At 35.5% G+C, this 13,035-nt stretch overlaps 1 protein-coding gene across 3 annotated transcripts in view; it reads right to left on the bottom strand.

Moving 5' to 3' along the window:
• The window catches only part of ranbp2 (RAN binding protein 2), a 74,717-nt gene extending 69,345 nt beyond the window's left edge, over window positions 1-5,372 (bottom strand). For all 3 annotated transcript variants that reach the window (XM_061926077.1, XM_072911995.1, XM_072911996.1), the window contains exon 1: window positions 5,173-5,372. In XM_061926077.1, coding sequence (XP_061782061.1) covers window positions 5,173-5,244 — 72 coding nt within the window. In that variant the 5' untranslated portion in view covers window positions 5,245-5,372. The remainder of the gene's footprint in view (window positions 1-5,172) is intronic.
• Between the last annotated feature and the right edge of the window lie 7,663 nt (window positions 5,373-13,035).

Here is a 13,035-nt window from a genome sequence, read left to right as displayed (position 1 = left end):
AAAGGCACTGCCTTTGCGTGCCGGCCCAATCACATACAGTATTTTTCGGACTATACCGTATTTTCCGCACTATTAGCCGCACCTAAAAACCACAAATTTACTCAAAAGCTGACAGTGCGGCTTATAACCCGGTGCGCTTTATATATGTATTAATATTAAGATTCATTTTCATAAAGTTTAGGTCTCGCAACTACGGTAAACAGCCGCCATCTTTTTCCCCGTAGAAGCGGAAGCGCTTCTTCTTCTACGGCAAGCAACCGCCAAGGTAAGCACCCGCCCCCATAGAACAGGAAGCGCTTCTTCTTCTACTGTAAGCAACCACCCGCCCCCGTAGAAGAAGAAGAGCGCGGATATTACGTTTCATTTCCTTTGTGTGTTTACATCTGTAAAGACCACAAAATGGCTCCTACTAAGCGACAGGTTTCCGGTTCATGAAAAGACGCAATCTCTCCATCCGCACACGGACTACTATTTCACAGCAACTGCCTAAAGACTTTCAAGAAAAGCTGGCTACTTTCCGTGCATATTGTAAAAACAAGATAGCTGAAAAAAAGATCCGGCCAGAGAACATTATCAACATGGACGAGGTTCCACTGACTTTTGATATTCCTGTGAACCGCACTGTGGATACAACGGGAGCACGTACGGTGAATATTCGCACCACAGGGAATGAGAAGTCATCCTTCACTGTGGTTCTAGCTTGCCATGCTAATGGCCAGAAACTTCCACCCATGGTGATATTCAAAAGGAAGACCTTGCCAAAAGAGACCTTTCCAGCCGGCGTCATCATAAAAGCTAACTCGAAGGGATGGATGGATGAAGAAAAGATGAGCGAGTGGTTAAGGGAAGTTTACGCGAAGAGGCCGGGTGGCTTTTTTCACGCAGCTCCGTCCATGTTGATATACGACTCCATGCGCGCCCACATCACGCTGGTTTTTAATATATTATTAAAGTTTGACTGACCTATCTGACTGTTTTTTTGACATTCCCTTTGCGGAAAATACGGTAAGTCACAGTTTTTTTCATAGTTTGGCCGGGGGTGCGACTTATACTCAGGAGCGACTTATGTGTGAAATTATTAACACATTAGCGTAAAATATCAAATAATATTATTGATCTCATTCACGTAAGAGACTAGGCGTATAAGATTTAATGGGATTTAGCGATTAGGAGTGACAGATTGTTTGGTAAACGTATAGCATGTTCTATATGTTATAGTTATTTGAATGACTCTTACCATAATATGTTACGTTAACATACCAGTTGGTTATTTATGCCTCATATAACGTACACTTATTCAGCCTGTTGTTCACTATTCTTTATTTATTTTAATTTGCCTTTCAAATGTCTATTCTTGGTGTTGGCTTTTATCAAATAAATTTCCCCAAAAAATGCGACTTATACTCCAGTGCGACTTATATATGTTTTTTTCTTCTTTATTATGCATTTTCGGCCGGTGCGACTTATACTCAGGAGTGGCTTATAGTCCAAAAAATACAGTAATATCTACAGCTTTTCACACACACAAATGAATGCCCTTCATACTTGGTCAACAGCTATACAGGTCACACTGAGGGTGGCCGTATAAACAACTTAAACACTGTTACAAATATGCGCCACACTGTGAACCCACACCAAACAAGAATGACAAAACACATTTCGGGAGAACATCCGCACCGTAACAGAACATAAACACAACAGAACAAATACCCAGAACCCCTTGCAGCACTAACTCTTCCGGGACGCTACAATATACACCCCCCGCTACCTCCTGATGGTTGATTATATGACCGAAATAAACGTATTTAATTCATAAGCCTCAGATATAAACGTTGTCAAATATGTTATTGTGCCGCCCTTGATATGTAGGAATATCTTGGCTTTACCCTAACACCTTTCCTTGATCAAACACTCGAAAAAATGTCTTCTTGTCCACAGGTTTATTGACTGTAAAACGGGTCAAACTAAAAACATACAAGCAGAAAGGATGCTCACATTAAAGACACGCACGCATAATACAATAACAAATGTGTGTAATGAAGAAACACCACAAAATATGTATGTTGAGCACTCTACAGCAAACATAAAACGTCCCAAATGACATCAAAGCCAACAAATTTTACACCACAATCAAATAATAACATATTACTCAACGATACATACCGATGATACTTTGTTTGGCATGAGAATTGAGCAAATATGTTTAGTTTTTTCAATCTCCTCATGCTTTCTCAGGGAGAGCATGCCCCAAATTCCAAGCTGCAGTTTTGAGGCATGTTAAAAAAATAAAAAGCACTTTGTGACTTCAATAATAAATATGCCAGTGCCATTTGGCATTTTGTTTCCATAACTTGAGTTGATTTATTTTGGAAAACCTTGTTACATCCAGGGGGAGTTCCACTAACCACGTTAAACCCAGATTCCGATCTAACAAAGGTCTTAACTCATTCTCCTTCTATGCCACATCAATATGGAATGTACTCCCAACAGGTGTAAAAGAAAGGGCATCTCTATCCTCCTTCAAAACCGCACTAAAAGAACACCTCCAGTCAACTTCAACCCTTGACTAACACCCTCCCCCCTCCACATCCCCGGATTGTAAATAACCAAATGTATATACTTGTTCTTTTGCTTTCTGAACTCACTATGTTCTCTGCTCGCTGTACATATCCTACCAAGTCAGACCTACACTGTTTCAATGTCCATTTCTCGGATGATGCAATTGTTGATGACTGAAGTGCTGATATCAACCAAACCCTCCTCATACCACGCCCCGGATTGTAAATAATGTAAATAATTCAATGCATATACTCTGATGATTAACTTGTGTGATGACTGTATTGTGATGATAGTATATATTTGTACCATGAATTGATTAACGTGGACCCCGACTTAAACAAGTTGAAAAACTTATTCGGGTGTTACCCTTTAGTGGTCAATTGTACGGAATATGTACTTCACTGTGCAATCTACTAGTGTACAGCTCTGGTAATGGGTACATTCACACCCACCTGCACAAATGTACTTCAAAATGTAACAATCAAAATAAATATGACTTTTTTTTGTTTACTAGGGCATGCATATATAATATGCATTAGATTGACCATGTAAAATCAATGATAATAATAAAACCTTACAAATTCAATAGGTCCTTATGTCCCATTGCATAAGGACTCCCTTTGGGAGTCCTTATGCAATGGGCCATGCGGGCCCTAATAAAAAGGAGATGCTTGGAAATAGCATAAAAATGCCCAAAAAACTTGGAAAAACGTGATCCATAGCGTTACTTTTTGGTGTAACCATCATGAGCGTTCTGTTCAGGTATATTTCTTTTATATTTTGATAAATCATCATATTTATGTATTACTAAATTTAAACAGGTATTGATCAATCTTTAAGCTGTGTGTATTTGATTTCGGTTTGCTTTTGACATCTTATTTAGAATTGTAGTTGAAACTTTTACAACCTTGTGTTGCGCTCATGATGGCGTAACCAAACTAGACATTGAATACCGTATTTTCCGCACTATAAGGCGCACCTAAAAACCACAAATTTTCTCAAAAGCTGACAGTGCGCTTTATAACCCGGTGCGCTCTATATATGGATTAATATTACGATTCATTTTCATAAAGTTTCGATCTCGCAACTACGGTAAACAGCCGCCATCTTTTTTCCCGGTAGAACAGGAAGCGCTTCTTCTTCTACGCAAGCAACCGCCAAGGTAAGCACCTGCCCCCATAGAACAGGAAGCGCTTCTTCTTCTACTGTAAGCAACCACCCGCCCGCGTAGAAGAAGAAAAAGCGCGCAGATATTACCTACGTTTCATTTCCTTTGTGTGTTTACATCTGTAAAGACCACAAAATGGCTCCTACTAAGCGACAAGGATCCGGTTCATGAAAAGACGCAATCTCTCCATCCGCACACGGATTACTATTTCACAGCAACTGATATTCCTGTGAACCGCACTGTGGATACAACGGGAGCACGTACGGTGAATATTCGCACCACAGGGAATGAGAAGTCATCCTTCACTGTGGTTCTAGCTTGCCATGCTAATGGCCAGAAACTTCCACCCATGGTGATATTCAAAAGGAAGACCTTGCCAAAAGAGACCTTTCCAGCCGGCGTCATCATAAAAGCTAACTCGAAGGGATGGATGAAGAAAAGATGAGCGAGTGGTTAAGGTAAGTTTAAGTTTACGCGAAGAGGCCGGGTGGCTTTCTTCACGCAGCTCCGTCCATGTTGATATACGATTCCATGCGCGCCCACATCACGCTGGTTTTAATATATTATTAAAGTTTGACTGACCTATCTGACTGTTTTTTTGACATTCCTTTAGCGCAGTTAGATACGGCTTATAACACGGGGGCGTCTTATAGGTGGACAAAGTTTTGAAATATGCCGTTCATTGAAGGCGCGGCTTATAACCCAGGGCGCCTTATGGTGCGGAAAATACGGTATTTCAACATATGAAATGTAACTTACTTCACCAATTGTTATTTATTTACTTATTTTTATTGTGATTACTTATGGAGTATATTGTGAATACATTGAGAACAGGAAGTGAACAAAAGTTTTAGCAACTGTTATGTAAAAGAAAAGGGGTAGGATTAAATAAGCTCTGCTTCTTCCTACTCCTTTTCGGGCATGATGTAAAATGAAATGATGTGAAATTGTGTGATGTATTATGATGTATACTTGCATGTTCGAAATAAACCCAAACTCAATTATCCTATTCAAAATGACAAAATGATTAATATTGTGATGGTCCCGGTTTCAAAACAATGCGCTACTGACCTGCTTTATTGACGACATAGTGTTGCACTTGCACTTGCATAAGCATGCTTAACGTCGCCGAGCAACAGACGTCTAAAAAGTGGACTTTACAAGTCAAAGTAGGTTGAAAAAGTGCAAGTTTGGCAGTGTTGCTAGCAGCTAGCTAACATGCTAGTAGCTCCGACCAGCCCACGCCGCGCGCTTTCTCCGCCTCTAAAGCGGATCATCGTGCCGGGTCTCTCTAAGCTGTTAGCCGGCGCCAACCGGCCGGGCTCGGTCAAACTGTCAACTTTAATCGCGATACACGCTAAATATCGCCGAGGCGTGAGTTTTAACAGTCTTATCCTCGCGGTGACGGAGCTAGCATGCTAACGTTAGCCGCCGGCGCCACTCACCTCTTTGAGTGAAGGCGAGGAAGTCTGCACGGAGGCGACGTAGCGGTCAACTTCAGTCTTACTTCGACGCATGTCTGCCGAATTAAAGGTGGCAGGGAACACGAGTGTTGCCTGGACATCAAAAGAGGAGGTCGACTTAACAGCGCATGATAAATATTGCGCAGTCTCGCTCGGTATCTACGTCAAATGGCAGGGGTGGTCACGTGGGAAGGGGGGGCGGAGCTCTGACTTGAATCCGGCTCCCCGGCCAATGAGAGCGCGGCATTCCGCGTGACGCACTTTCTTTCTTTTTTTTTTTTGCCAAGGGGCGGGGCTCCACTTTTGGGATATTTAAGGCGACAATTGTGTCATACTTGCCAACCCTCCAGAATTTTCCGGGAGACTCCCGAAATCCAGCGCCTCTCCCCAAAACCTCCCGGGACAAATATTCTCCCGAAAATCTCCCGATTTTCAGCCGGAGCTGGAACCCAAGCCCCCTCTCCAGCTCCATGCGGACCTGAGTGAGGACAGCCTTTTTTCATGACGGGAGGACAACAGGGTGACAAGAACTAAATCATCCAGACTAGAGATAAATTGTATTATTATGTTTATTTTACCTAAAAATAAATATATTTATTAATAAAAAAATAAATAAATTTTTACTATATTTTGCTAAAAACATCAAAATTAATTGTATTTTTATTTTTTTGTGAATTCTACATTAAAATAAACATATTTGAAATAATTGATTTTAAATTATCATAATAATTCATTTAAAATGACCATAATTAATTATTAAAATAATTGCTGCTATATGTATATATATATATGTATATATATATATATATATATATATATATATATATATATATATATATATATATATATATATATACACCTCCTAGGTAACACATGAGCCAATCACCACGCCCCTACGCCAGCCTGTACCCACCCACTCTGTGCCCTATATAAACCATGGTATGCGAATGCTCCCATTAAAATCTCCTGATGATTGAGGGTACCCCCCCTCATGAAACAGGCCTTTAGAGATGAAATAGTCTTGTGATTTTTTTCCCCACACATACATATATATATATATATATATATATATATATATATATATATATACATATATATATATATATATATGTATATATATATGTGTGTGTATATATATATATATATATATATATATATATGTGTGTATGTATATATATATATATATATATATATATATATATATATATATATATATATATATATATATATATATATATATATATATATATATATATATATATATGTCTTAATAAGGTTATCCAAAAAATAGTGCTCGATACCGTAGTAGAGCGCAATATATGTATGTTTCATGAGGGGGGGTTCCCTCAATCATCCCTCAATCTCCTGATGATTGAGGGAACCCCCCCTCATGAAACAGGCCTGTAGAGATGAAATAGTCTTGTGATTTTTTCCCACACATACATATATATATATATATATATATATATATATATATATATATATATATGCACTGCTTAAATTTGTCAGGTATTTTGTGTTTTCAGGAAACTTCATTAAATGTGTTTATAAAAAAACAATTGTTTTCTAAATATATATATATATATATATATGTATGAAATACTTGACTTGGTAAATTCTAGCTGTCAATATACTCCTCCCCTCTTAACCACGCCCCCAACAACGCCCCGCCCCACCCCCGACCACGCCCCCACCCCCCACCTCCCGAAATCGGAGGTCTCAAGGTTGGCAAGTATGAATTGTGTTCTAAAATATTGCAACTTTGTTTTCTCATGTTTCCACTTCCTGCCTATAAAATGACATTTTTTTACAGTCAAAACGTTACATTGTTACATATTTATTTCAATATTTCCACTTCATAAAATAACAGCTTTATTTTCCGTTTTTCTAATAAACGAGACATGTTTGACGAATGTTGTCAATAAGAACATACTCAGAAGACTTACATATTATGAACCATACTAATATTTCACTACAGCTTTTGTACTTATTTACAGTATTTCAATTTGACTTTTTAATTTTATAAGAGGGAGGTATTTGGAGATGATACATATTTCTCGGTTGTTATAATGGTCTGTTAAAGCAGGATGTACGACTTTTTAAAATGTACTTGAATAACTAAGTGCATTATTCAACATTTGTACAATTTGCATGAATGCAATAGTTAGTTTATTCTTCTGGCTAGCTTTTATCTTTACATTTACTTCTACTATATATATATATATATATATATATATATATATATATATATATATATATATATATATATATATATATATATATATATATATGCAGTAGCAGTTCATTTGGTATGCAGTAGAAGTAAATGTAAAGATAATACATATATATATATATATATATATATATATATATATATATGTATATATATATATAAATTTTAGAAAACAATTGTTTTTTTATAAACAAATTTAATGAAGTTTCCTGAAAACACAAAATACCTGACAAATTTAAGCAGTGCATATATATATATATATATATGTATATATATATATATATATATATATATATATATATATATATATATATATATATATATATATATATATATATATGCACTGCTTAAATTTGTCAGGTATTTTGTGTTTTCAGGAAACTTCATTAAATTTGTTTATAAAAAAACATATATATATATATATATATATATATATATATACATATATATACATATATATATATATATATATGCACTGCTTAAATTTGTCAGGTATATATATATATATATATATATATATGCACTGCTTAAATTTGTCAGGTATTTTGTGTTTTCAGGAAACTTCATTAAATTTGTTTATAAAAAAACAATTGTTTTCTAAAATTTTTAAAAATAATTATAACTCTACATTTAAACACTCTCTACCTCTAACAACCAAAAAGCTGTAAAAACGATGATGTTGTGTTCCAAATTTAAATTATTTACTGAACTTGTGTGAGCCTGTGGCTTTGCACTTTGTTTTATATATATATATATATATATATTTATTTTTTATTTTTTTTGTTTTGTTTTTGTTTGATTGATTGAAACTTTTATTAGTAGATTGCACAGTACAGCACATATTCCGTACAATTGACCACTAAATGGTAACACATATATATATATATATATTTATATATATATATATATATATATATATATATATATATATATATGTATACAGTATATATATATATATATATATATATATATATATATATATATACAGTATATATATATATATATATTTATTTATATATATTTTGCTTTCTATTTTAGTTACTTTATTGAGTTTACAACCCACCGCTGTTTTGTACTGTTTTTTGTACTTATTTTGATTATTATTATTTCTCAATTGTTTGTAAATGTTGCAAGACAGAAATTACCAGGAAAAAAGGAAATGACAATTATCTTTATGAAGTTACCCAATTGTTGGGTTAATATTTATGAAGTTACCCAATGGTTGGGTTAATATTAATGAAGTTACCCAATGGTTGGGTTAATATTAATGAAGTTACCCAATGATTGGGTTAATATGTACGTATCTTTTAAGCAAATTGTATGAAAGTATCGTCTAAGTTGTTATCGTAGCAATGTGGGTTTGGTTTATTGTGTGACAATTTGGTTTTGTGTGTTTGGTATTGGAGAGAGAGACATGTGTCACAAAAACAAAAAAATAGAGGCAATTTAAATAATTGTTTATTAAGCAGAGCAGAGTACATTCATATACAAAGTAATGGATTACTTCCCATTCAAGTACACAACATGTTTATGTGATTGCCAAGCAACGTGCAGAAAAAACAATAACAACTCAGTCAAATATATTTTCTTCAGTGTGGAATAATGATTAATACTCGTTTAAAGCAATACAGTATATATTATGTCGTGAAAATACTCAAATGATCTGCTTGCTATAAATTGTGAAATGCAGAACAAAAACACTCGGGGGGTGAATTCTTGGGGTGACGATTCGATTCAGAATTGATTCTTATTTAAGATTGATTCTTGCAATGTATTCCTATAAACGTCTTTCAAAATTGATTAGTAAAAAAAATATTTAAAAAATATATTTTTAATCAATCTTTGAACATTTAGAATAAGAAAAATAAGAATCAAGATTTGGATGTGAATACATTTTTTTGTGCACCCCATACGATTCAGAATCGAATCGATTCTCCAAACAACAATTGAAAATTTTTAGTTTTTAATTGATTTTTTAAAATTAGGAATTGAGATGAATACTGTGGAGGGAGGCGTGGCCTGTGGGCCTGCAGTTAAGCGGGGTGTGCCAGGACCGGCCTCGAAGTCAGCGACAGGTGCGTAGATGGCCCACCTGGGCTTTGTTATCTAATCACCTGTCTCTCTGTATAAGTAGCAACCGGGAGGAGAGACATTGTTGGAGCTGGGGGAGAGCGAGAGCATGACAAACATTCACAAAAAGACGATTGCTGAAAAGCACTGAGACTTGTTTGGAAAAATAAAACTGTCTTGTAACAATGAAACGGGCTCGCCTGGAAATGCTCGGTGGTCTGGAGGCCCCACTGGAAGCAACTTCCACAATTTGGCGCCCAACGTGGGGCCTCCAGACCACCGAACATTTCCAGGCGAGCCTGTTTCATTGTTACAAGACAGTTTCATTTTTCCAAACAAGTCTCTTAGTGTTTTTCAGCAATTGTCTTTTTGTGAATGTGGGCCATCTACACACCTGTCGCTGACTTCGAGGCCGGTCCTGGCACACCCCGCTTTGCTGCAGGCCCGCAGGCCACGCTCCCCTCCACAAATACAAATCGCGATTTGGATGTGAATTAATTTTTTTTGTGTGAATCTTCTAAAGAACGTATTTTTAAAAATGTATTCTTGGGGGAAAAAAAAAGAAAAAAAAAAGTTTCCTTTTTTTTGATCAATTAAAAAAAAATTAAGAATTGCATTAGAATCAATTCAAATCAGAATATAAATCGAGATTTATATTTTTGTACACCCTGAATTAGGGATGTCCGATAATGGCTTTTTTGCCGATATCCGATCTTAATTACCGATACCAACCGATACCGATATATACAGTCGTGGAATTAACACATTATTATGCCTAATTTGGACAACCAGGTATGGTGAAGATAAGGTCCTATTTAAAAATAATAATAAAATAAAATAAGATAAAATTTTTTTTTTAAAAAGTCTTGAATAAAAAAGAAAGTAAAACAATATAAACACAGTTACATAGAAACTAGTAATTAATGAGTAAAATTAACTGTTGAAGGTTAGTACTATTAGTGGACCAGCACAATCATGTGTGCTTACGGACTGTATCCCTTGCAGACTGTATTGATATATATCAGGGGTGCTCATTACGTCGATCGCGAGCTACTGGTCGATCGTGGAGGGTGTGTCAGTCGATCACCAGCCAGGCATTAAAAAAATAGTCCTAAAAATGAGCGATCATAAATCTTCACTATGACGTCACTTTCGTCACTTGATTGACATTCGAGGGTCTTCTGAGATGACGCTGGCTGCTGCCAGCTCATTAAAATGACCGACTGGAAGGCGAGAAACACTTTATTTCAACAGACTCTGGCGCCATACCTGTCGTCAAAACTCTAAAGACCGACTGCACAGTTGCACAATAAAAGCGCTTCTTCATCCTGCCTGCGCTACCAAAATAAGAGTCTCAGAAAGCTGGCGTGCACAAGCTAGCAAGCTACGGAGTTTGCCGACAATGTATTTCTTGTAAAGTGTATACAAAGGAGTACGGAAGCTGGACAAATAAGATGCCAAAAACCAACCACTTTCATGTGGTATTGGACAGAAAGGAGGACTTTTTTTCTCCTCCATTCGAAAATGCGGACGTTATCATCACCACTGTCTGATTCCAATCAATGCAAGTCATCACAATCAGGTAATACACCAACTTATATTCGTGTCTTCATGAAAGAAAGGAATCTATATGTGTTAAACATGCTTGTATTATCTTTAAACACGTTTAACTTATTAACAATATTAACTATATGTGTTAAACATGCTTGCATTATCATTAAACATCTTTAACTTGTTAACAATATTAACTATATGTGTTGAACTGTCAGGACTTGATCTTTGGAGTTTGCTTTTCCGGGATGCAACGGAAAGTTGGCACGGGCGAGACGGGAATGGAGGTACATGATTTATTTAATATATCAAAAAAAAGTACAAACGAAAACGCGCACAGTGGCGGATAATAAACTATGAAACCAAAAGACTATAGCAAAAAGTACAAATGAAAAGCACGCACAGTGGCGGAGAATAAACTATGAAAAACAAAAAGATTATAAACATGGAACAAAAACTTACTTGGCTTGGACAAAAAAGGAGCAGCGTGAACATGGACATGAAACAATGGACGGAGCATAAATGTGGTGTGAGGTCGTCAGGCCGAACAACAGAAAATGAATGAACTTAAATACTATGGACATGATTAACGAAAACAGGTGCGTGACTCAAGACGTGAAACAGGTGCGTGACGTGACAGGTGAAAACTAATGGTTGCTATGGTGACCAGACAAGGGAGTGAAAAGACAGAAACTAAACAAAACATGACTTAAAACAAAACATGATAATACAGACATGACATAAACATGCTTGTATTATCTTTAAACACCTTTAACTTGTTAACAATATTAACTATATGTGTTAAACATGCTTGCATTATCTTTAAACACCTTTAAGTTGTTAACAATATTAACTATATGTATTAAACATACTTGTATTTTCATTAAACACCTTTAATGTATTAACAATATTAACTATATGTGTTAAACATGCTTGTATTATCTTTAAACACCTTTAACTTGTTAACAATATTAACTATATGTGTTAAACATGCTTGCATTATCTTTAAACACCTTTAAGTTGTTAACAATATTAACTATATGTATTAAACATACTTGTATTTTCATTAAACACCTTTAATGTATTAACAATATTAACTATATGTGTTAAACATGCTTGTATTATCTTTAAACACCTTTAATTTGTTAACAAAAACATATGTTTCATAAATAAGTAAATATAAATTATACATATGAATGTGGTAGATCCCCACGACTTGATCAATTGAAAAGTAGCTCGCCTGCAGAAAAAGTGTGAGCACCCCTGATATATATTGATATATAATGTAGGAACCTACCAGAATATTAATAACAGAAAGAAACAACCCTTTTGTGTGAATGAGTGTAAATGGGGGAGGGAGGTTTTTTGAGGTCGGTGCACTAATTGTAAGTGTATCTTGTGTTTTTTTATGTTGATTTAAAAAAAAATGATACAAATGATACTGATAATAAAAAAAACGATACCACTAACATTTTAAAGCATTTATCTCAACCCTGAATCTTTGGGCACTGAACATTTCGATCCGGTCACGATTCTTAGTGTGATGATTCGAATCAGAAACGATTCCTCTTTTCAACAGGAGTTTGCATTGAGTTGTTCGGTATAAAAAATACAACACAACTTTTTCAAAACAGGTTAGAAAAAAACTCCTGGTTGCCTGGAAATATATTTGTTAAAAATTACTTCTCATAAAAAATAAAACAAATTTTTAAAAATCAGGAATCGAGATGAATAAGAATCACAATTCAGTGTAAATCGTTTTTTTTTGTGCAACCTAAAAATCCACCTGACCTGCTGGCTATGGAATGTGTGATTATAGTGGGTCAAATAAATGCACCTTTTATGGCAAATATACAATGTTTGCTCTCATGCGCTTGAACAGTATTTGTAGGGAGTTAGGGCAGGGAAGAACGTTCCTTGTGTTCCGTGCAGCAACAACACCTGCTGTTTGCAAATGTCACAGTCCTTCAAACAGTTGCCCTGAGATACAG

The sequence above is a fragment of the Nerophis lumbriciformis genome, linkage group LG31 (assembly GCF_033978685.3).
Source record: "Nerophis lumbriciformis linkage group LG31, RoL_Nlum_v2.1, whole genome shotgun sequence".
Classification (NCBI taxonomy): domain Eukaryota; kingdom Metazoa; phylum Chordata; class Actinopteri; order Syngnathiformes; family Syngnathidae; genus Nerophis; species Nerophis lumbriciformis.
This window is presented reverse-complemented; position numbering and strand designations above follow the sequence as displayed.